We start from the raw sequence: 26,544 nt of genomic DNA, 5'->3' as shown, positions 1-26,544 counted from the left end.
CATTAGACTTGCTTGAAAAGTCATGAGGATTTTTTTAAAGACACCTTGAATTCTTTAATTGCCTTCTGGTTTTTTGAGACTTTAGAATGTACTCAGGTCACACTTTCAAGCTTTTCCCTGCAATCAATGAGCTAGAAAGTTGCTTTCTTAAACGAAAGCTGACATTTTCATATAATCACTTGTCTCCAGGATCTGGGGCTTTAAAAGAAATCCAACATCACTAACTTGTGCCATTTTATTGTGATTCTCATCAGACACACACTTTTAAAGAGGCAGCAGTCCTTTACTCCTAAGACTAATCCTACACTTTTAAGATATTTGTACAGTAGAGGTCTATAATCTTGAAGCAGGATCTTCTCCTTAATTTGTGTTCATTCACAATCAGCAGAGAGAATGAAAGCTTTGGCAGTGAAGCAAACATTTCAGCTCCAGCACTCTGCAGCTTAGCAAAGGTTATTTGTGTAGTTACATCTCTTCCTTTATTGAGCACATCTATAGCAGTCATTGAATCTGAATGTTTCTTTTATGCCACCTTGTATTGTTGAATTAGAGAAATCCGCATATAGCCTGTGTCTAATTATGTGACCACAAAGCCAGATAACTCTGATCCAATCAATCCTCAGTTAGAAAGTCACCAACAAAGAAAGGGAAACAATAGCAAAGAGTAATGTGCCTGCAACAATTTATTAGTTACAATCTTATTCTAAAAGATTTTCTCATTAAGGTTTAATGCAGTTTGGTGGGGGGGGGGGTGGGAAGGGGAGATCAATCCTATAAATAAAAGGTTTACGGCAAGCGTAAGATTTACAGATAGCAGTTAGAGAGCTTTTTTTCATTAAAAATAAATAAATCTGAAAATATTTATCCTACCCCCATAAGATTTGTTCTTCCCTGGGAGAGTGAAACAAAAATCTGATACAGTAGCTGCAAGTGCACCTTTAAGTCATCCGGGGGAACATCACCATAAACACAGTGGTCCAATTTATGCCTGACTCTGTACATCTGCATAAGGCAGTAGGAAGGGGGCACCAGGAGTCTCACCACCCCACTGGTTAGATACTGGGACACAGGCTCTGCTCCTTACTAGCACTGCTGCCAAGGCTACCCACTAGGAAGGGACGAGGAGCAGGACGTGGCTGTGTCCCAGCTGGCAAGCTGATCAGGTCTGAGGAGTTTATGCTGCACCCATGATAATCAGTGATGGAGCTGTTTCTGCAACATGCACTCACAGCTCCAGGAGGAATTCTAGCTAACTCAGCCATAATTCCTACTGGGCAGTGTTATGTGGAAAGAAAGCACAATTTCCCCCCCCCCCCTCCTCCACACACACACACAAAAGCTGTCTACATTATTTCCCGCCTCATGAAAATATTTCACTGAAATTTTGGCAATTAAAAAAAATATATATGTTGACCACCTGTCCTTCAGGTTTTGCTGCTGCAGAGCAGTTACATCAGATTACAAAAACAAACCAACAAAAACAGAATTTAACTCACAGCTTTGCATAGAAAGAGGCAGAAAAGAAATTAATCTAGTCACAGTCTCTCAAAGAACATCTTCCAAATTTCTTAACTTGAATTTTCAGTCTGTTTATTGTTTTAGTTCCCCCCCCCCCAACATCCCACTATTTTAGAAAGAGAACATGTCAGTTAGCTGTCTCATTTTCATCCCACTCACCAAACAGTCTTAATAAAAAATTTCCCTGATAAATTGCTCATTGAGCACAAAGGGAAATCTCCTCATTGTATTACATTCTCTATCTTTAAGTAGAAAAAGTTCTGTTATATTTCATACTAGACCTTACCCTTTAGGACTCCTCCCCAGACCCCAATTTATTGCACAAATATGCAGTAAGAGATTAGTACCAAACTGACAAGGCTTACACATTTTCTCTAGGAAATCGCCTCGTATTAACTGGCCTGCCTCTACAAATATAGGAAACAATTGCTATGGGTGAAAAAATATTAAGTTCCGATGCTGGGGAAAGAATGGAAGCTGCTAGCAGCAGCAATGACCAATAAAAATACTAGTGGTGAAGTCTGTGCTCTATTAAAGTCAATGATAAAATTTATTGACTTCAGTGGGGCCAGGATTTCTCACTAGAACTCTAGTGTGAGTGACTAGCATTCGAGAGAAACTCAGAAATACCCGTGGAGTTTTAGTTTGGCGCAAGCAATTAAAGAGATTCTGAATGTTTAAAGATAGATAAGACCTTCAGGTTAGTCTGTCACAATGGGGAAGAAATGACAGACCCGCCTTTTCCCTTTTATGGGGGAAAAGAGCAGCTGCATGGAATTCCATTAAACACACCTTTGTAGGTCAAGTTATATTGCTTTATGGAGTTACTGTTCTAGAGAGCTATCTACACCTGTGACTCTAATGGCAAATTATTTGTAGGATTAAATGACATTATGAGTTAGTTTCCCCTTTGATTAAGGATTTGCTTTGTAAGTGACAACTTTATAAACTGGTGCATTATAGCAGAACACCCTTTACACTAAAGAGTTTCTTAAGCCAGAAGAAAGTCCTCCTCATCCAGATTAATGTTGTTGTTCTTTAAGAATTAAAAGCTCTGTTTACTGGAGTGAAGTTATGCAGAAACAGAATTTCTTTTATTCTGGGCCTCCAAACCGCTTCAGCAGTTTCTTTGATTTTGCTTGGCCACCCTGTCTTTGATTCTGAATTAATTCAATAAAATAAACATCTTTCCCTTGAGCTAAGAAGGCCAATTTCCCAGTCTTTGGTGGTTTACATGGACTAATGTGCCTCTAAGTCCTGAGCAGAGAGCAACCACTTGCATCACGTACTTTGAGGACTTAGGATAAGCTTCTTCAGATGTCTGAAACTAAGAGTAGAGCTTGTCTTGGAAGTGCCTAATCCCCATTTTGCCGCATATGATGTGCACATAGTTATTTAGCATTAAGAAAGTTGCCATTTTACTCAATTTTTTCCATCAATAACATTCATCAGGGAGTCTGGTGTATTAGATTTAAAGAGGCAGGGCTGGATTCTGCTCTCATTTGCACAACAAAAAAATCCATAGTAATTCAACTGAAGTTATTCTCTCCTTGCTCTGCCCCCAGATTTGCAAATGAGCGTACACACCAAACGCATTGTAGATGCTACTGAAAACAAAACTAGTAATAATATGATTACAGCTCAGTAAAACTGAGATCAGAATCTAGCACAGTATCTGTAATATTAGAAGAATCAAACTTAACGAGGGCCTGGTCCTGCACCAAAGCAAATAAGAACTTTCCATTGGGCTTCAATAGGCAGAGGATCATGCCCTATCTCAGTGGTTCTCAGCCTGTCTACTGTACTCCTTTCCGGAGTCGGATTTGTCTTGCATATCCCCCAAGTTTTTTACAAAATCAGACATAAAAATACAAAAAGTGTCACAGCACATCATTACTGAAGCATTGCTTACTGTCTCATTTTTTCCTGTATGAAATTTTAGTTTGTACTGACTTCGCTAGTGCTTTTTATGTAGCCTGTTGTAAAACTAGGCAAATTTCTAGATGAGTTGATGTACCCCGGAAGACCTCTGTGTACACCCAGGGGTACATATACCACTGGTTGAGAACCACTATCTGATTACAGATACAAGCATATAGAATTAGTTACCGTTGTCAAGTAACCTTTCCTATATTTTTGTCTATATAGGAATAACTACACATACCCAACCACACACAGGAAGAGAGAAACCACACACTGTATTAGATTTTCTCAGTATTTCTAAGTGACTTGTTAAGGACTTTCTAATGTACTAGCATTTAATAATACTGCTTATTTCACCTCAAAAATGTTATTTGCCAAGGAGTAATGTTGTTCATATTTTTAGTCTTTTGTGGATTTCCAAATTTTAACAAATATGAAATAACAAACACCTTAAAAGGTTAAGTACTTTGGAAAGCAAATATACAAGTATTACATTAAATAATACTTCACACTTACCTTTAAAGAGCTTCAGAAACATTTAGTCAGTTGCTCTGCACAACACTTCCATTAGGCAGGTAAGTCATTATCAACTGATTTAGACACGGACACAGCAGGGTTAAGTAACTTGACCAAAGTCTCAAAGAGAATTATAGTGTAAACTTGCATTAGAGCTTAATACCTCCTGGCTTTAATTGCTGTGTTTAGACCCCTAGAACACACTTGGTTGAATAGGACTGTATGTAGTCATTCTCTATGAACAACGTGTGTGGCTCATCCCTATTTGCTATTTAGAGCTGCTGACGCTGAGGTTATTAGCAAAAAGAAAAGGAGTACTTGTGGCACCTTAGAGACTAACCAATTTAGTCCTCCTTTTCTTTTTGCGAATACAGACTAACACGGCTGTTACTCTGAAACCTGAGGTTATTAGGAAACTTTCACACCATCTGTAACACTGCTGCAGGTTCATTTGCACTCTCCATTGTGGGCACACCGGTGAAGATTACCCACAGGTGTTTTTACCCGCCAGGAGGATATGGTGGTTAAAAAGAGAAAACAGAAGCAACTGGTCTACATTAGGGGTCATTCCATGGAGCTATACCATTGTTAGAGCAATGTTTGGAGACTTTTCCAAAAACCACAGCCTTCTAGTACAGCCAGTTAGTGCTGGTGTCAGAGAAATAAGGCCCTGATCTCAGAAAGAGTGTTTGAACTAATAAATGAAGTACCGCTAATATAGATCTTATTATTTTTAATACTATATTTGCAATGGAGCTGAATTTTCAACAGGCCTTCCTATTTTTTCCTTGTGTGCTATTGTTTGGTCACCTACACCTCAGTAATGTGGGTGCAAAATGCTACTGCTGGTGTAGGTGGCGTAATCTGACTTGGTAGCATTCTAAATCCATTTTCACTGATGTGACTCCACAAAGTACAAGGCATATCAGGCACTGAGCCAACGTGAAGGACTATCCTTGTTCTTCACCAATTTGATGACTTATGCTCCCTCTGACTATTGTGCTCAATAAACATCACTAAGAGAATGTACCATTTCCCCTTAACAATAAGAAAATAAAAACATAATGAGCACTTACCAGATGGCAAAGAGAAGACTGCAAATATAAGATGATAAATACAAAATGGCCATTCAAGGACTACAACGGCTATATTCTTATCAAAGAAGTTACTTTTAACTACATTTTTGTCTGTATGCTGGTGAATCAGCTATCTACTGGAGTCAAAGTAGTTCATCTTTGATAGGAAAAATCTCTTCTTCCTATGGAAATAAGAACCTTGTCTTCTGTCCTGGTATTCTATTGGTCAGACATGTACCTGACGTTCTAGCCTTTGTTTTCATTAACATGTTGAGGTTGCTTCAGAAGGAACAGTTGAAACAACTGTAAGACCAGTTTGCACATGGAGGAGACTGGCTGCCTATAGATCGCCTTGGTTCTGCTGGAAATGCTCAGCAGGGAATCTGCAAAAGACTCTGGGTCAAAATTTCCAAAAGTGACTCATGATTTGGGGTGTTTCAATCATTCGCTTCCCAATTTAAAAGACCTTAAAGGGGCCTGATTTTCAGAAGATTGGAGCTGAGCACTCTCCAAATATCAAGTCCCTTTATGGTGGCTCAAATCCATCACCTAAAAATTGAGGCACGCAAAATCACTAGTCACTTTTAGAAATCTTAGCCAGGACCTGTTGCTGTGGGGGCATAGGATACCAGAGACCACATAGAAGCACAAGGTATCCACAAGTCCTGGGGCAGGCTGGACCTCCTGCTTCTTAACAGCCAAATCACTGATTTCGCACTATATTGTCAAAGAAATGAGAGAGAAAAAGCCAACCTTTTAAAAGAGATATGTAAATACTGTGGGTGTTCATTGCATGTCTGAAAATGGATGTACTATTAACACACAGTGATGACAAAGCTGCAAACTTTCATGAAATGCAGCATGTTTTGTTTTCTGCAGCATTCATATCACTTCAAGGCTCGTTTTTCATCCTGCTGCAAACCTTTTGCAAATTGAAAGCCAGACTTTGTTTCACCCACATCTGCTGCTATCTGACTAGCAGTATTGATTGAAGATAAAAGACACACGCACTAGATATATCCAGTTCTATAAGTATTACTAATTTGTTTTTCTATTAAACATAGTTGATTCCTGTACTCTTTTAGCCTACTCTCTATCAAGAGACAGGCTAATGTTAATTAAAGGATTCCTCTTTACTACATATGAGTCACATACCAGCCCCTTTTTTAGTTTATAATGCATTTAGGAAACATTGCACCAGACAACCCTGCTAACATAGTACGGCAGATTCTGGTAGTTCTTGGTGCAAGGTCACAACGGTGTGACACTGATTGCACAAGAGGTTGGCTTTGCTCCACAAGGTTGGGCAAAAATCCCTCGGTAAATCCAGCTCCTGCTTCCTGCTAGAGCTATGCAGAGCTAGCACTCCAACAGGAAGCAGAATGGGATCTGATGATGGTTGGGAAGTATCATAGTCTGTGCCCCTCCACCTCTACTTCACTGACCAGTATACAGAATTAATAGCACACTATATCCCCCATAAGGTGGTGGAGCTACTGCTCTGGTCTGCATATCCAACCATCCCAATAACTCCTCCTGGGGATCCTACAACACTCCCTCCAGTATGCAGACAGAATCTTGCCTGGCACATGCAGTCAAGTAGAATTGCACTGAATAAACACAAATATTATGTCTTGGATGACCCACTGTTTCTTAGGAAGAAACAGTTGCTTTATGATTAAGGTAGTGGACTGTGACTCAGGTTCAAGTCCCTTTGGCTTCACTCTGAGGCCACCAAAAAATTTGTTGTGAGAACCCCTGGTTTAGGGACTCAGAGCTTGGTCTTATATCCCTGACCATCTTGCCTAATAGCCATTGATGCCTCTATCCTCCATGAACTTACCAAATTCTTTATTGAGCCATTATACTTTTGGCCCCTCGCAACCATTTCCACAGATTGTGCGTTGTATAAAGAAGTACTTCCTTACGGTTGTTTTAAGCCTACTACCTACTAATTTCATCAGCTGAACCCTGATTCTTGTGTTACGTGAAGGGGTAAATAACACTTCCTTACTCACTTTCTCCAGACAATTCATGATTTTACAGACCTCTGAATGGTGTGGAGAAAATTAGTAAGGAACTCGTAAAGCTTACTCCTCCCAAAGTCCTGTTTAAGGGGGACCACTTAGTGAGCTGTGATTAAAGCAAAGGGGAGATGGGAAGAGCACAGCTCCCACTCTTTCCTGACTGGTCTGGTGAGAACTCCACTCCCTGTTTCAATCTCCTTTAACATTTCCTGGAAATGACAAAACAATACAGCTGTAAATACCGCCAAGACGAAACCTCAGCTGAACTTGTTATCTCAAGAACCAGCCACTGACAGTCTAAGCTGAGGAATCCATCCCCGTGTCAGCTGTCCATGATGAATGTGAGTGACGCAAGTGCATATACTTTCTTTCATTAGGTGATGGCTCTATTAATTAAATACTTCCCAGGAAGTATGTAAATATGTGCATATATCTATAGCATAGGTGGCTTAAAGACATTATCTATATATGTAAGGTTTCACATTTGATGTATTGGTGTGTGTGTAAATTAAAAGATGGTTTATGAATATCACTACTAGGCAGAGGTAATTTTGAATAAAGTTGGCATTTTTAGCAATTAAGTAATTGTCTAAGGTTTCGACCCTGAATGTTACGCATGTGCTTAACTTTAAGTGTGGGAATAGTCTCTCTAAAAACTGTACTCCATGTGCTCCATGAAAGTGCTCCCACTAATTTTTAGATTTCTGGATTTTCAGGGTTTAGGCACCTAGCTCCTTTAAGGCACCTATGAAAATCCCAGCTTCACATACTATTTTACATTTGGTCTGACAGAGCCAATCCAGTTGTTTCACATAGACATATGAGAAACAGTAAAATAGCTCTGCACTGATATTATAGCTAAATAATACACTGAGTTCCCAAACACTTCATCAGCTGGAGGTGGAGACAGAGTCACTTTAAATGTCTTGCTTATTGTTTTGTTGTCTGTTTTTGTATTATTATTTGAAAAAAAAATAAGGGGAAAAAATTGTAAAGAGAAAGGATCATGTGACTTATATTTTCCTACACCCACAAAGCAAAATATTCCTCTGCCTGAATGACCGATTTTTGGATTAAAGAAACAGTGAACAAAAGAAAGTCTCGCTTTAAAATCTAATGGGGGAAGAAAGAAAGTCAGAACACAGTGACAAACATTCTGCATCGGAACTGAAAGACAAAATGTCAGCTGTCGCACAACCACCAGCACTGAGACTCGTCTGTATTTAAAGATGCAGCATAGAGAACAGAGAATGATCACCTCTTACTTCAGTTACTGAGCTAGGTACATCACTATGACCTGGTCTATAAGAGAGCGCTAGCCATGGACAAGTCCGAAACTACAGCATCTCTAGGGCAAAAAGGCCCTGGATTTAAGTTACTTAAATGGATTCCACATTTGAGACCTGATTTTAAAGGTATTGCTGACAACTTGCCACCAATACAGAAGTCAATAGGGGCTGAGATATACAAAGTACAGATAGCTGGATGGATCCTTTCAGGATCATACCTTCACTGCAGCATTTCTGGCACATCTCAGCTGGGAAAAATAAGAAGCTGTATTTCACAGCTGTGATATCATCCTCACAAGCTGTATTTCAACAAGAGCTGCTATAAAACCTCTCCCATGACCTCACAGCTGTGAAGTGTAACTGGCTTCAAGTGCAGAAAACTCCCCCTTAGGAATAATTGTTTCCTGGCAATTGACAGAGGACTGATTCTTTAAATGGCTGGTGTGAGCCCTGTTCATGTTGTTCTGCTCTTGCCAGCATTGCTGAGGAAGGGTTATGTACAGGAGCACGGAGATAATGCCCCTCTGCAGGATTTATCCACAGGGGTAATGAAAAGAATGATGGGGATGCCTGACAAAATGATGATTTCCACTATCCTGTGCCCCAGTGGCACATCCAGACTGCACTAATGGCTAAATAATAGGTTTACTCATATGCTGTGCTCCATACCTCAGACCCTTCCTCCCCAATAAGGGGACCCATGTGCACACAGCCAGAACTAACTTATCATCAGTCATTTCACATCTGCACTTGGAGCAAATATCATGACAAGCATGCTGTCAAATGGCAGTTTGCCAGAGCTGCAAACAGCCATGGCACTAATTAAGTCACCTGTGGAATTTGTAATCACATTCTAAAGCTTGCTGCCAGGAAGATTCCTGACCAGAAAATGAGAATTGCAAACACCGTGGGAGATGGAATATTCTATTTTATACCGCACCAGCAAACGGACCCATTTGAACGGACCAAACTCAGAGGTCATGCATGAGTAGGAGTGTACATTGGAACAGTGGTGAGTAGGGGGAGTCTTAGGGTATATCTATGCTGCAATTGATGGGGTGAATTTAGCTCAGGTAGGCATACAAACACCAGCTTTAATCTAGCTAGTGCACCTAAAAATAGCAGCGACACTGTGGTGGCCAAGGATTAAGCATGGGCTATATAGGCCCACCCAGAATGCTTAGTATGCATTCTTAGTATGCACTGAAGCCTGTGCTGCCATGTCTTCCCTGCTATTTTTAGTCATTCTAGGTAGATTAAAGCTATCTGAGCTGCAATCACACCTTCAGCTGCAGCATAGATATATCTATAGTGAGTCTAGAGGGCATTTAAGGTGATGTGACATGTACATTGTGCGGACTGGAAGAAGGTATAAGTTATACCAGTTCAGTCTCTGTCTGTCTGCCTAGCTACCTGCCTCGGCATTTATGTTAGTATTGCACTTCTTATACGTTCAAATGCCTTACACATTCCAGAACTTAAGACACATGATTATTTCTCCTTTTCACCATCTATTCCTCCAATCAGTAGGATATCTTTCTTTGCAATTGCAGAGAGGGTACATATGTTCAGTGGGTATATTTGCTACATCTGTGATAGATGGGAGAAATTCAGCCTTAGCCTAATGAGCACAACTCCCATGGACAGCAGGGCTGAAGTGTTCCTGTTTATCTAACGAATGTTAATAAGAGTTAAGTGCAAAAATCCCCTATGCATCTAGAGGGGACTAGGTACTGTGTCTCAGTATTACACATTCCCTTTTCATTCTTCCTGTTAAAAATGTCTTAGTACAACACAGACTTTTCACAGATTAACTATTTATTGCATGTTACCTTGCACAGTAGTAAAAGGGCATTATTTTAAGCAGGCTTGCTCCATTACCAAGTATGCCTCTAAAATAGCTAAATGGTATTTTTTATATAGAGAATGATTTAGTCAAAAAATGTAAAAGATTTGGGGTTATTTTGTGAAGTTTATAGACTAGTGACAGACTGAAAACAGTGGCTAACACCAGACATAGTGCATGGTTTCCCATCCAACTCAGCCACTGCATCTCAAGGACCAAATTCAGTCTCATTTACATCTTTGGAAGCAAAGAGATTCAATTCAGGACAGAATCTGATCCTTAATAGATGTAATTATCTGAATACAGCTTTGTGAAATGTTTACAACAAAAACTAAAAACTATATTCTCTCCTTGTTTTTGATGCAATATTGAACCATCATAAAAATCTTCCTTTGCAAACATTTTGAGAGATGCTATGCTGAATTTTAAGCAAACTCAGAATGATTTGTGGTTTTGTATTGTGACTGAGCAAAATAAATTGTTGCATTTTCTTTGCCAGTGATTCTCAGACTTTTGTAATGGCAACCCCTTTCACATAGCAAGCCTCTGAGCGTGACCGCCCCCCCCTTATAAATTAAAAACACTTTTAAATATATTTAACACCATTATAAATGCTGGAGGCAAAGCGGGATTTGCGGTGGAGGCTGGCAGCTCACGCCTTCCCATGTAATAACCTCGCAACCCCCTTAGGGTTCCCGACCCCCAATCTGAGAACCCCTGTTCTTTGCAAAACCAGGTGAAACCAGCCATTTCATCCACATTTTGTTCTGGATTTGTTTGGGCTGGAACTAGGCAAACTAGACACTACAAAAAACATTTTGTAGGAATGTCTCTCTCATTTGTGTTCGGTATTCCTAAATGTTCACTCTTCATTACTCATGTCACACGATATCATGTCTGCTCCTGGATTGGTTGCCTGAAACTTAAAACAAAACAAAAAACAGGCAAACACACATGTGGATCACATTTTTGGGAAACATAATTATTCATGCTGAAATTCATGAAATTTTTAGGGTTTGTGATAATTTTCACAACTACTCAGTGGGTGGCCAACTAAGGAATAACAAGGATAATACACAATAATGACTATAAAGACCCCACAAATCATAGTGAACCATCTCCATGCTTTTATTCATAGATAGCTAGTCAGATATAGGTATTTAACTATTTAACCAGCTCGAGTTTGGACCTATAACTCAAAATGAAACTTAGGCAATAAAATACCTAGTAAATCAAAATATTCAGCAAATGTCCTGCAAAGCAAAATCACTGAGTTTCACATGTGTCTAGTACTCAGGCGAGATTGACAACTGTGGCAACTTATCCAATTATTTCACTAACCCTTTCACCTGGACTGGTGCCCTGAGGTGAAATCCTGGCACAACTGAAGTCAATGGCAAAACTCCTATTGACTTTAATGTGACCGGGATTTCCACCTCTGATATAGTAATTCTGTTCTAATCAGGTTCTTCAACCACATTCATCACCACGGTTTCTGTACCCCTTCCAGAAGTGTATTTTGTGATGTGACCAATACCTCTCACATGCTGTGTGATCTGACCGAGACCACCAAACTCAGTTGAATCCTGAAATCCAGACACGAAAGAGACAGTGAAGTAACCCACTTCAGCTCATCAAGATAATAACCCAAACTAGTATTTTTAAGTAATGGAAGAAAGAAGGAAAATAAGTAGCAGAGCTGCTTCCTCCTACTCCGCTCAGATATTACATTCAGTGTATCTGAAGGACCACTTGCAGCATTTTAGAACTGAAAGCAGCTCAGAGCTTGTCAGCAATTACAATTAGTGATCTACCTTTTTTTGGCTTATTTGCTCTAGCTTTGAATGTTAAGTACCTCTGCAAAATGCTTAATATGTTGTCATTTTTCCTTCCAGAGATCCTTTGAGACTGCAAAGAACATTAAAGAAGGAATAAGGAATGAACCTGGATTCAGTGCAGTAAAGTAGATTGCTTTGAGGCCAAGAAAGAAATCACTGCGTAGACCCGTTTGTGCTGTCATGATGATAACTTACCATTGCTTCTGGCTGCTGTTCTGGGTTGGTCAGCCTCACCAAAGTTTTTCATCTCCGTTATCCAAAAGGACTAGGGGATTTCCGGAAAAGGAAAAGGTTTTGGAACTGTCCGGAAATAACAGGAAGGAGCTTACTCGTTCCAAAAGGAGCTGGATGTGGAATCAGTTCTTTCTCTTGGAGGAATACACAGGCTCTGACTATCAATATGTTGGAAAGGTAGGAGTCTTTTATACAAAGTTATGTTCTGATCTTGAAAGCTTTAGGAAGCCAGTAGTTGTGAATGGACAGGAATAATGCACCGTACATTTCCTCTGATCACTTTGTTATGATGAGCAGTTCAGGTGAGACGATTGCACCGTGAAGCTGAGCTACACTAAAAACAATACAGAGAAATGAAAATGCTCCGATCTCACAAATGAGTCCCTCAGCCATTCATGTGTGTTTATTCTAAAGCTTTTGATTATTATTTTTTTTGTCTTAAAATAAGGAATGCAAAGCATTTGTATTAGGAAATTCTGGGCCATATTCTCAGCTGATGTAATCTGCCATCTCTCCATTGACTTTAATGGAGTTATACCAATGTACATCAAATGAGTAACTGGTCCAAGATATTTTAACTATATGTATAATGAATGTATGTGCAGTCTCTGAAGTGAGCCAACACCTGTGTCAAGATTATAAATAAAAATGCTCAAACTAGAGAGCACTATACGCTTGAAGTGCCCTTATTTTGACAAGAGTTCTTTCCACTTGTCAAAAAGTAACTGTTTCACTACTCATTCCCCACTTCAGCTTCTCTGCTGCTGCCGCCATTTTCTTATGGTGTTGGGAAGCTCCACTGAAATCCCAATAACTTGCTGTGGCATGTGCAGTACGTATGGCACTACTGGTGGGAGGAGCAAGGGCACTGCAGGCTCAGGGGAGTGGGCGGGAAGGGTGGGGAGTGGGGGCAGAGCCCGGGGTTTGAGCAGTGAGCTCCCAGCAGCACATTGGAAAGTTGGCGCTTGTAGCTCCAGCCCTGGAGTTGGTGCCTATGCAAGGAGCCGCATATTAACTTCTGAAGAGCAGCATGTTGCTCTGGAGCCACAGGTTGGCCACCCCTGGCTTAGATCATTCCCATCAGAGTAAGTGCCTGCTCCTGATGCTTGCTGATCAGCTATTCAGCGAGAGTGGATATGACATCCCACAACCAACTGAAAGTCATGATTCTAGTAAAGGAAGAGCTATTCACCTGCTGCAATATTGCTCCAACCAGGAAAATGAGCATTCATGAAAAGTCCTCCCAACAAGACTATATAGGAGTGAGCCAAATGGAGTGAGTGGTTGGGGGGAGGAGGAGGAGGGAGAAGATAAAGAAGAAGCCAGGAGAGGGGAGAGCTAGGAAGAACGGAGGATGAGGAGGAAGCTTGGGGGAAGAAGGAATCAAGAGGAGAGAGAATGAGAAAGAAGTTAGAGATGAAGAAAGGGGAGCAAATGAATAGCGCAAAAATTTACAGTTGGGAAAGATTTTAGAGTAACAGCCATGTTAGTCTGTATTCTCAAAAAGAAAAGGAGTACTTGTGGCACCTTAGAGACTAACCAATTTATTTGAGCATAAGCTTTTGTGAGCTGTATTTTCCACGGTATGCATCCGATGAAGTGAGCTGTAGCTCACGAAAGCTTATGCTCAAATAAATTGGTTAGTCTCTAAGGTGCCACAAGTACTCCTTTTCTAGTTGAGAAAGAGAAGTTACCCATAGACAAAGCAAAAACTGAAATGACTAAAGATGAGACTGTGAAAAAGGGGAAAAGAACAAAAGAAAAATCCATGGGGAAAAAGTAAGGTTTTTTGTTAATAGGTTGTGGAAGAAACCTTATGACTTTATCTGTATAAATACACATTATATATATATATAGATAGATAGATAGAGTAGGGGCAGGTTCTACATATTGCCCTTTGGACTGTAAGTTCTGACATCAAGCCCACACAAATCCCAATAGCCCTCTTCTCCCCAGTATAGAATTCAGGTAAATATCATTGACTCCTATCCTGTGCGGGGAGAGAATAGGACTGCAGGATGAGTTTGCAGAGTGGTAGTCACAAAAAAGCCTCCTTGGACCCATAAACCAAGTGAGTCTGATGTGGAGTCACTGAGCCAGAATAAATGTGGAGGGCCAGAATGTTATTTTTAGAGTTACTTTTCTGTCTGGAACTGACACTTTACTATACTTACTGTGGCAAAGCATGGAAATGACACATAATATATAAATGTCATTGATTCCGTGTCCCTGGGCTGTTCAGAAGTGGCCTTTCACACATCCTTCGAGTGCCAGAGCTGCTCACACCCTTGTCTTTGAACAATTAGCCAAGAGGCATGAAAGAGGAGCCATTTGTTATCAGACATAGCTGTTTGTTGGAGTAAGGGTAAACGATAGAAATAGCTGAATGGCTACAGACAAGGTAACCAGGCAGTTTTAGTGAACAATTAAATTTGACTGGTGTGGATAAATGAAGATTAACAAACTTACTTTTATTAAGCATGTTTTATCTCAAAGGTTGTGAGCCTTAACTAGTCACCTGCAAAGGTGAAAAAAATAGGGTTTTTAAAAATGTTTTGTTTCTTTATGCTGTATAAAGACAACAGCACAGTGTGTGTATATGGGAGAATTTGGCTTGTATTTTATGTTAAAAATTCAATCATGTCTACTCTGTATTTCTGGGAGACTACAGATGGCTGGGGAACTGGTTGGGCTTTGACATCAGAGACGACATACACATGAAATCTGATTTAACTTGGAGGAAAAAATGGTTTTACTCAGATTGTTTGAAAACCTCTTATGTTTAAGATCTATTTATCTCAAACACCCAAATAAAAAGCTAGGAGAAAAGCTGTCTACATTAAAGATTCCACACCTCTGCCCCTTCATTTATCTGTATACACTACAAGATCATCATTATAGGAGGAGGATCACTTGGGATTGAGGTGGGAGAGGGGAAGGGAGTCGTGAAGTAAAAGAGAAAAACAGAGGAAGGAATTAGAAAGGGGAAAGAATATTGAGAGTGAGGCTGGGTAGCTAAAGGCTGAGGTGGTAGGAGAGGGGTGAGATGAAGGGAAACCTAATAACCAATGGTAACACAACAAATATGCGGAAAATATATCCAGAGCCCGAATTTCAGAATTGATTCTACCAGGAGGCTGTGAAGCCTCTTCCCAGCTACTGTTGCTACTGAGCCCTCTATCCCAAGTAGCTCCATCTGGGTCCAGTGGAGAAGAGGTCAAGGGAAACTGGAAGACCCTGATTTACCTCTTGCTGTTAGCTGGCCGTGGCTGCTTTGTGAAAGGAACACAGATGTGGTCCTTCCGAGAACATGTTAAGACATATGAGAGGGGTGGAAGGAAGCATGCACTACCTCTAACCGTGCTCTGCCTATTCCATGAATCAATAAAATACGTAGGGTGAAATCCTGCCCTGGGATTTTGCCACTGAATTCAATGAGTCAGGAATGGATTCCCCCTTATTCTCTGGGTCTGTCAATACACCATCATTGAGCAGCAGTAAATTCACTTTTAAGATAAAGGTACAAGTGTGAGAGAGGGGGATGATAGGGCTCGGGGAGCAGGAAGGACATTATAGGCTAGTTTGAGTCCTGATTTTCACAAGAGCTCAGCATCCACCATCAGGGACAGATTTTGGTGATAAGGTTGGAATAAAGCACTTTTAAAAATCTGCCCCTGATGGTGGATGCTGAGCTCTTGTGAAAATCTGGCTGTTAGTGTCACAATTTCAGCAGCCTGGTGCTGGTTAGTATTATTATGGTTCATATTTTAGAGCCCTAGGCATGTACCAGGACCTCCTTGTGCTAGGCATTGTACAAACATACTGTCACTGCCCCAAAGAGCTTACAATCTACATACTTTTGAAAATGTGTTCCGTATTTAGGTGCCTGAAAGAGCACAGAGCTCTTTTCGAAGTTGGGCCCCAGTTCTGTGTGCTCAGCACTTGACAATGAGCCCTCAGAAGCTGTCATATCATACAGGCCATGATTTTGCAAATGCTGAGTACACCCTATTCCCATTGACATCAGTGGGTGTTGCTTGTATGTGGTGTGGCTGCATGCTTAGATCCACAGTTATTATCCAGTTACTGCACATCTGTGTTTCATTCCTGTATATTCAAGAAATGAAGACTTTAAAAAAAAAAAAAACAGTCTCCACTATAAGTTAGTCCCAGACATAATCACAGAAGGAACTTTTAGAAAAGTTCTGGGCTGTAATTATACATTGTGCTGCTGACTAATCTGCAAGCTGTGGCTATTTACTGGAGTGTGATTGACGAGTAGTGAGACACTTTAACCTGAAGATGTCTTTTCTTCTGGTTCAAGAATTATGACACTTGGCAGGGACTCAGTCCCAAAATAAAATACAAGGAGTATGTGAGCATAAAATACAGATGTGCCCAGTGCCACTTTACAATCTAACGCATAAGTCAGCATAAATCTGAGTTGGGTTTAAAAAGGAAACTGGCCATACAGGTACCTCCTTAGTGAGAATTAACTGGGTTGGGGAAACGCTCCTTTAAATCCCAGGGGGAAGTTGGGGTGTGGGTGCAGTCATGGAAATATACATTTTGTTAAGATTAAAGTAGAGGATGAGCATGGAGAGAACATGTGGATACTGTGTACAATTTGTATATGGTTTATGCCTTTAACAAGACAGTGTTATACGCTACATGATGTCCACCAAAAAACAACATCTGCAGCATATTTCCATTCATTGGCAGGATAAGTAGGTTTGCATAAGCAAGCCCACACTTGAAAGTTGCTATCCAATAAGGGAATAGGATGCCTCTTCTTTTTGACTGAAGAAATATCTGAACAAATCTTATTTCTTATTTATCCACCAAGGAATAGCTTTCAGTATTGGTTGGGTTTTTGATAACATGGAGGACAATTGTAGAACTGTGTTGTCACATTCTGACAGTCTGGCACCCAAAGGAACTTCTAGCCTTGCTTTTCATCATCGCTGTGTCTTATTGATGTTCATCTATTTCAAGCAGCATGTTTGCCTGTAAGCTATCGGATGTTACTACCTGTACACCCCATCATAAACCATCTTCTACTGACAACTATTTTTCTAGAAAAATAAAGTCAAAGTCTCTCCTCTGCTATGTGGTTTTACAATGCAGAAAGAATCTATTGCATTATTTTGGCCAAAACAAGAATCTTTTTCTTTAGGTCAATTTCTACCTCTTTGGCTGAAATAGACAGGATTGCAAGGAAAGAAAGAGATACTGAGTTTATCTTTGGTTGTGTCTCTTTCAGAGGCAATTGGAATAGCATGGTCCCCTCAAGACTTGTAGCTGACCATGTTTTGCAGTAATCCACAGAAAGCTAGTTAGAATTTCAAAAGCAGGGAATTTCATCCTTATGCACACTAAAGAAATGGGCTGCCTGAACTGTGTGTTTCCAAAAATGGTGGAAGTGTAAGATTTTCTAGGACTTTGTAGCAGCCAGCATAAACTCCTGATTGGAGAAGGATCAGAATCCACTTCCAAAAAGCTCAAGTTTTATTTTCTTAACTGGAAGGAGAGGCAAAGTTTACAACAGCTGATGTATCCAAGCCACATTACAGGTGGCATTTAAGCCATATTTAAAAAGAAAAAAAATGATTACTGTGAGCACACACAAAGGGCACAGAACTCACAGCCCAGGAAGAGGGAGCTGTTCCAGAAGGTGGAAAGGCCCCCAGTGTAACTTGGGCAGCACTGGGAGCCGGTCTATGTTATGGTAACACCCCTGAGACTACCTGATGGGCTACAGAGCTGCCTGGAATCTCCATAGTGCTGTGGCTCCACCTATGACACATCCCTCCCACCATCAGCCCCTGTACACCACCTATGGCAGGCCTTGCAAGGGAGGGTGGATCCTTGGAATGCAGCCTCATGACTGTCTACCCCTGTGCCTCCACTGGGGGAATCCTCCCATGTCTGGACACAGGGGTTTTCAGGCCTCTTTATGCCTCTCTAACCTTTTACCTGGTGAGGATCTCACCCATAGGGTTTCATGTGCTTTTCAAAGCAGAAACGTTAGTTAATTACAGTGGTATGTATGATGCCCTTATGAAGTAAGTATTACCATCAGCCTTTTTCCGAAGGGGAAACTGATTCACAGAGAGGTTAACTGACTTGCCTACAACCATGGTGCAAATGAGCAGCAGAACCAGGATTAGAAATTAGGAGTTCCTAGCTGCTGACGCTTTTATTCAGGCTAGCATGCCTGTGTTTTGCTTCAACAGGCTTAGCAAAGGTAGAACAACTGTCATGGATACTTCTGCACTTCCTTTATTCTTCCTCTCCATCATTCATATTTTATGTTCTATTTGACTTTCCCAACCACCCTTCAATCCCACACTGAATTGCACAAATACACGCCTTTGATGTATATTCCTCTTCGAAAGATTTACTCGTGTCGATGGAAGCTCTCTGCATTGTCGGCTCCTGTGGAAAGAACTTTTGAAATAAGGGACAATTGAGAGGTCAGAGACCTAGGCAGAGAATCTAGAAACAGCTTGCAAAGTTCAGACTGTCCCAGTTGTGCTAAGAAAGTGAATGAGACAAAGGGTGGGGCAGGTGGAAATATGGTTCAGAAAATGACAGGGCAGGAAATGAAGATCCTTCACTATATCTGATCCTCCTTGTTATTGATCTGTTTCAATTTGTGTACTGCAGCCATCCTAGATTCTAGGTGCATTACAGCATTGCATGAAAGCAAATTCAATACATTGAGGGCTCACCAAACCATATCTCCTCCAACTCCAAACAGCATTTTCCAACACCACCTCCCTTTTCTCCTCAACCACCTTCCCAACCTAGAAAAGCCTAGGCAAACATTTAGAGTGATTTAATATTTTCTCTCTGTTAACTCTGGCCTACTGACTTAGTTCCTTGCTTTTTATCTTTGAACTAAATTATTTCTACCTGTACCTTGCTAATGAGCCACCCATTCCATTACTCACATTTAGGGCCACACCTTAGTCATCAGAAGAGGTTCCTAAAGATCTCCTTCTGGGCCCTGCTTCCTGGTAAAGTGCTGTAGTGTTGCCATGAATCATATATAGCAAAGACTTTCAAACTGTTGTTCACAGGCTACTGGTAGTTTGCAGAGTATTTCTATCTAGCTTTTTTAGGTAGTTAGGTGGCCCCATTACTGTAGCATCCCACACTCTTTGATGTTCTTACTCTCAACACACTTGTTAGATAGGGACGTTGATGGGGAATGGAAGCAGAGGGAGACTAAGTTGGGATTCACAAAGGTATTTAGGCATCTAACTCCCATTCTTTTGAATAGGAGTTAGATGCTTACATACCTTTATGAATCTTACCCTCAGTGCTTAATTTGTAATAAAAAGTTGCCAGGGCTCAAGCCATTTTTTACATTCATAAACTGTGCTTGCTGCATCAGAGGTACCAGGGCTATGAATTGCCAAGCCTAGAGGAGCTGGGGCTTAGCTCTGGCACACATTAAGCACTGCTTACCCTAGGGTGACTTGCCCAGGGTCACATAGGAGGTCTGTGGCAGAACAGGGAATTGGAGGTGCCTAAATCCCCTAAGCACTGTACAGTTCTGCCTCCCTCTTGCTGGTGTTTTGCATTGATCTGGCTTGCCATATGGTTAGGGCCGTATCAAATTCACAGTCCATTTGATCAATTTCATGATCAGAGGATTTTAAAAATTATAAATTGCACAATTTCAGCTATTTAAATCTGAAATTTCACAGTGTCGTAATTGTAGAGGTCCTGACCCTACAGGAGGGGTCACAAGGTTATTGTAGGGGGGTTGCGGTGCTGCTACCCTTACTTCTGCGCTGCTGATGGCGGCAGCGCTGCCTTCAGAGCTGGGCAGCTGGAAAGCAGCGGCTGCTGGCCAGGAGCCCAGCTCTGAAGGCAGAGCTGCCACCAGCAGCAGCGCAGAAGTAAGGATGGCACGGTATGGTATGGCCACCCTTATTTCTACACTGCTGCCTGCAGAGCTTGGTCCTCAGTCAGCAGCCGCCACTCTCCAGCTTTCCAGCTCTGAAAGCAGCAGCACAGAAGCAAGGGTGGCATGGTATGGTATTGCCGCCCTTATTTCTGCACGGCTGCTGGTGGGGCGCTGCCTTCTCCAGCCACCCAGCTCTGAAAGCAGCACAGAAGTAAGGGTGGCAATACAGTGACCCCCCCAAAAATAACCCTGACTCTCCTGCAACTCCCTTTTGAGTCAGAACCCCCAATTTGAGAAACACTGGTGTCCCCCATGAAATCTGTATAGTATAGGGTAAAAGCACACAAAGGACCAGATTTCACAGGTGGAGATCAGATTTCATGGTCCATGATGTGTTTTTCATGGCTGTGAATTTGGTAGGGCCCTACATATGGTGCTGCCTCTCCTCTAGAATTCCAGCCACAAAAATGCCTTTAAAGACAGCTAAAAATGCATGAATATTTTCCCTGGTACACAGCATCATACAGTGCATGAAAAAACTAGAAGACTTTGATTTCATCTACAGTCATGGCTTATTTAGTTTGTAATCTCTTTGGGGAAGGAGCAATCTTTTTGTTCTGTGTTTGTATAGCACAGAGCACACTGGCATCTTGCTCCATGATTAGGGCTCCTAGGCATTACCACAATACAAATAATAAGTTTAATAATGATCATAATGTCATAAATGCAGTACACGCAGAGAGCATGGTTTAACGTGTAAAAAGTCCCTCATTTCAGGCTCAAAGTTCCCTCCATTGGCAAAGTTTAACTGTTATTCCACTGTTAGTGGCTGTAATTTATTCTCCGGGAATATTGAACCATGAGGTTTAGGAAAACTTTCTTTTAAAAAATAAAGTCCCAGCATTTCCAGCTACTTACTTTACTTTTGTTGTTGCTGTTTTCCTCCTTTGGGGACCTTGGTTCACACTGGGACAATAGTAGATTGAGAGCTCTGGTTAGTCAGCATAACATTTCAAAACAAATTTGAAAAATGTGCTGTAATGTGACTAGCTGCTGTCAACCTCAATGCAGCTTGCCGACTGGCAACTCCTTTTTGCTTTTGTGTGGTGAAACAGAAACCTCAGCATGCACTACATGTGTTTCAGTGGTCAACGGAGCTTGCATTTCTAGGGAGAATCTGAGATGGCAGAGGAAGGAAAGTGAAGAATCCCCTCTGGATAGTGGTGGAGGGAGCCCCAGTCCCCTTGCTCTGATTTTTTAATCTCATGGAAAAAGATCAACAAAGGTTGTGGAGGAATAAATTGCTAGTTGGGGCTAAGGGGTCAAGATGTAAGTCAGATTTGCAGAGGAGTGGGAACAGCGGTTGCGGGAACCAACACTCACTCTGCTATGGTTTCACTGTTCATAGAACAAGTGCATTCTTGAGTTACACCATCCAAAAAGTTAACCACAACCCTTCCACACCCAGACTTCTGAAACACAGGGATCAACGTTTTTGATGGTGTCTTACTGAGGAGTACTCTACAGGAGCCTTGCTGGATTGGTTACTGCACATGAGAATGATCTCTACCGATATGATACTTTTAGAGCCCTCAGCCCTGTAGGATGTGAGCCCCGCCCTCAGCCCTGTAGGATGTGAGCCCCACCCTCTCCCTTCACTGAACCATAGGTGTTGTCATTCACCAGGAGACGTCTGTTGGAAGGAAGAGGCTATTTACTGCTGCCATTAGTCATGCACTCACTCATGTTCACATAATCGGCCCAGAGTCTCTGTTGGGATGGTCCTTTCAGCCTGGCCCATTTTATCTCTTTATGCTGGAAGGCAAAAGGAAGTCAAGCAAAGTAACTTGTAATATCCTTTGTGTGTCGCTAAATAGAATTCAGCAGATGTATTAGTAATAAAAAGCAGGAGCGGATTTACCATGGAAAAAAAATTCACGACAAATCTCATCTGACAACCTGCCCCCGAGTCCTGGCTGGAGGCACAGCAGGGCTCAGGCAGGCAAGCTGTCTGCATGCCATGGCTGGTGGCCCCACTCCGCTCCTGGAAGCGGCCAGCTGCTGGCAGGGCTCTGTGCCCCTGGTCGGGGGGAGGCGACTCTGTGCGCTGCCCCAGCCCCAGGCAGTGCACGGAGACCCACTGCCCCCATTTCCCCAAGGGGCGTGCAGAGATGTGCCAGCAACGCTAAGGCAGCTCCCTGCCCGCTCTGCCTCCCTCCCTCCACGCTGCACCACTCCCAGAAGTGGCTCCTGGGGGGGTGTCTCTGCACGCTGCCCCCTCCCTGAGCGCCGACTCTGCAGCTCCCATTGGCTGGATAGTGGTGGAGGGAGCACCAGTCAGTGCCTGAGGGCAGCAGCACGCAGAGACCCCCGGTCCTACCCGCCTAGGAGCTGCTGCCAGAGGGGTGTGTGTGCTGGTCGCTTTGGGAGCCACGCTACCCAAGGTAAGCACTACCCTCCTGCCGCCCAACCCCCTGCCCCAGCCCAGAGTCTGCACCCCGTACGCAAACTTCCTCCCAGAGCCTGCACCCCCTCTCACACCCCAACCCCCTGCTCCAGCCCAGAGCCCACACCCAGTACCCAAACTTCCTCCCAGAGCCCAACCCCTGCACTCCCTCCTGCACCCCAACCCCTGCTCCCAATCAAAATACCTCACTTTATTTTCATTTACTTCCCATTACTTATAATATAGGAGGAGGATGAAGAAAAAAAGAATGAAAAACGGGAGAGGGAGATGAGAGAATGTTCTTTTTCTTGGCTAGGTCCCAGGGAGGGGGGATGCAAAAAGGAAGCTATGCATAGGACCCCACTAACTCTAAATCTGCCACTGAATAAAAGATTAAGTTCTCCCGTCCTCTTCTAGCAGTAGATGGGGGAGGGCAAAACAACTAGAACCTGTGGCCCAAGCCATATTTCCTCCTACCTGGGACCCCTTGGAAGCCACTGCACCAGAGCCCTATAGAGTTGGGCTTCCACAGATCTAAGGGGCCTGAAACAGGAGAGATTGTAGTGGGGAGCAGCCATAGCTACTTTCCACAGCATGGTACCCTTCTGATTTCATACCAGATTTGTCTTCTTGCAGGTGGGAGTCAGCAACTCTCAAGAGGCATAATGATGGGGGTCAAACTCCCTGTCTAGAGGAACTCTGGTAAATACAAGATGGTGTTGTCTGCACTATAGTTTGTTAGCATGAGTTTGTGCCTGGCTGCATTACTCCTGGGTAATGAAACCCCTAGTGAGTTATGCATGTCATTCCAAACGAGTTCTGATAAGACCTTTTCATGCCATCATGTATTATTGTCCTTCTGAAAAATATTTTACAGAAGACTAGTTCGTTGCTTAAAAAAATACTTAGGGTGCTTTCTGGGTGCTTGGTTTTCTATTGTTCCAACATACAGACTTCAGAGGGAGAGAACAAGTATAGCTCATAAACATTAGGCACCTCCAAAAATGTATTATACAGAATAATACAATGAAGCCCAGTACTGGATACTGCACAGCCCAGCAGGGTTAGACACAAATGCTGCCGTCCCACTGGGAAGATTGGGAAAGATTCCTGGGTCTTCAGTGGAAGTAAACCCTCATTCCTAGTTCATGAAATATTGAATCCTAAGTGGTCAGTAGCCTAGGACCAAATATCACTCATCCTGCACTCTGACTAATGTAATTCGGGAATATTCGGTAGGTGGGAGAATGTAACAAAGGGCAGTGTTGGCCAAGGGAATCTCTGTTAACAGTGTTCCAATGGAGCCACTTTCCTGGGCAGGGGAGCGTCGGGGACCAGAGCTTAAGTGGAAGTAAAGGGCCTCCTTTGAGGACAGCCATAGGTCCCTGTAGAGCCCTAGGGATCTGTCCAGTTTGGGAATGGGCCTCACAGCTTTTTCCATTAGGGGACAATATTGTGGAATATGATGGTATGGGGGAATTTTCACAAGGGAACCCTTGCAGAGATTTCCTCCCCCAGATTTCCCCTTCCCTAGATCTGGTGCAAGGTGTGTTTATGTAACTAGAGACATTAGAGATTGGAGTGAAGCAGAATTGGGGCTCTAAACACTCCCTCCCTCTTCCAACACTGGGCAAGTTTGGATTTGAATCTAAATATATATCCTCACTTGTTTGGCTCCAGCTCTGTGTTTATATATTATATAAAGCGCACACACATATAGCCGGACATGATTGTCAGCATCAAGCATTCAGACTATCAAGGGGTAACCTTTGACAGTAAGCAAAGGCTGAGAGTTTGCTTTCAAGAGCATCCATCAGGGAGTAGTAAGAGGCTGTTACCTGCTGAAGCAGCATAATGTTTTATTCAGCCATCTCCCAGTAAAAACATTTCTGGATTTTAAGACCAAGGGATTGCTTTATATTTATAGTTCATCTTTATGAGTGGGTCTCCCCATGAGGACAGCAGTTCTCCATTAATCTATATTTCATCTAACCCCCTGAAGCCACGCTACTCCACAGAGAAGTAAAATCATAGTTGATGCAATAGTATTTAAAGCTAGAGCACTATGTTTCTCCATTGCTTGACTGATTGTTGGGGCTTTTTCAGAGGATGGGGAATTCACAAGCAAAACTAATATTATTTTGGAATTAAAAAAATCAAGCAAAAGTTAAAGTGAATGATTTGAAGAACAATTTTGACACCTGATAAACACTGAAAAGTTTCCCAGGCAAGTGTGTCGAGACAGCAGAACAGTCTACGGCCTGGTCTACACTACAGAGTTAGGTTGACTTAAGGTGTGGAGTTCCCTGCAAGACAGCTGCCAGGCTCCTGGAGGGGAGGCGGGAGCCCTGAGGGCAGCTGGGCTCCCAGGAGGAAGCTTGGGCAGCAACCCAGCTCATAGTGAGGAAGCGGGAGCCCGGGCAGCAGCCCAGCTCCAAGCCCAGGGGCAGCAGGGCTCCCAACGTGGAACCCGAGTTCCAGCCCAGCTTCGAATGGTGAGGCAGGGCAGCAGCCCAGATGCAATCTGAGAGCCCTGGGGACAGCCAGGCTCTTGCTGGAGCCTTCCACCCACCCTGGGGTGACAGCCCAAGCTGTGAGCTGGGCGCGGCGTTCACAGCAAAGAGCCTGCCAACCTTTCTTGTCAGTCTCAGGGCTCCAGCATGGAGCCGTGAAATTGAAAAGAATGAGAGCCAACAGCTGATATAAGTAACACAGTGTCTACATAGAGACTGCATCACCCTACCTACACTGACACAAGCCCTACATCTCTCATGGAGGTGGAGTTACTATGTCACTGTATTAGGGCACTTACATAGGCAGGAGCAAGACCGTAGTATAGACACTGACATAATTAGGTTTCAGAGTAACAGCTGTGTTAGTCTGTATTCGCAAAAAGAAAAGGAGTACTTGTGGCACCTTCGAGACTAACCAATTTATTTGAGCATGAGCTTTCGTGAGCTACAGCTCACTTCATCGGATGCATACCGTGGAAACTGCAGTATGCATCCGATGAAGTGAGCTGTAGCTCACGAAAGCTCATGCTCAAATAAATTGGTTAGTCTTTTTGGTCTTTTTGACATAATTAGGTCGACGTAAGCTACCCCTGGTTCCAGCACCACTGCCTGCGTGACCTTGGGCAAATCACTTGTCAAAGTGCCTCTACTTCTGTATCTATAAAATGAGGATAATTAGTAGTGCCGAACTCACACAGGTGCTGGATTAATGTTTGTTAAGTTATGAAAGCCTTAGCTGGAAGGGGCATTTTTTGAATTTGTGGAAAGAATACTTGCATGACCAGGTTGTAGGACTGGACTACAGACTACCAAGGGCTGAACTACGGCTTTGACACAGCCCCATGCATGGGGCAATGTGTAGTTTTGCTGCCTCAAGAGCAGATCAGGAAACAGACTGTGACCCTGTGAGTCACAATCTGCCTCAGTTTTCTTCCTGCTCTGAGAGAAACACGCCCTCTAACAGTCCTATGCCGTGCACAGAGTACAGGGGCTACAGTGTGGTCTAGTGGAGGGAACAACAGACTGTGATACAAGAGACCCAGGCTCTATTTCTGGCTCTGCTACTGGCCTGCTGGGTGACCGTGGGCAAGTCACTTCAGCTCCCAGCGCCTCCATTTTCCCTTCTGCAAAATGGGGATAATGATACCTACTTCCTGTGTAAAGTGCCTTGAGATCTACTGATGAAAAGCATTATATAAGAGCTAAGTATTATTTATTTAATTTTTATTTTATTCCTCCTGGCATATCAGCAAAGCTATGCTAGCCAGCACATTGGAGTAGTGCAGTCAAGTCTCCGCCTATTCCCCATCTGTGCAGGAGGGATATTAGAAGATCTGTGAAGGCTGCTTCTTCCCTGTTCTACAGCCAGCCAGCCCAAAGCAGGAAAGAAGCACCTT

At 42.6% G+C, this 26,544-nt stretch overlaps 1 protein-coding gene across 3 annotated transcripts in view; it reads left to right on the top strand.

Moving 5' to 3' along the window:
* CDH6 (cadherin 6) overlaps positions 1-26,544 on the top strand; it is a 121,347-nt gene that overhangs the window by 35,009 nt on the left and 59,794 nt on the right. For all 3 annotated transcript variants that reach the window (XM_073332268.2, XM_073332269.2, XM_073332270.2), the window contains one exon: positions 12,091-12,444. In XM_073332268.2, the coding sequence (XP_073188369.1) occupies positions 12,214-12,444 (231 nt within the window). In that variant the 5' untranslated portion in view covers positions 12,091-12,213. The remainder of the gene's footprint in view (positions 1-12,090; positions 12,445-26,544) is intronic.

The sequence above is a fragment of the Lepidochelys kempii genome, chromosome 2 (assembly GCF_965140285.1).
Source record: "Lepidochelys kempii isolate rLepKem1 chromosome 2, rLepKem1.hap1, whole genome shotgun sequence".
Classification (NCBI taxonomy): Eukaryota; Metazoa; Chordata; order Testudines; family Cheloniidae; genus Lepidochelys; species Lepidochelys kempii.
Note: the sequence above shows the minus strand (reverse complement) of the source record. Positions and strands in the feature narration are given on the sequence as shown.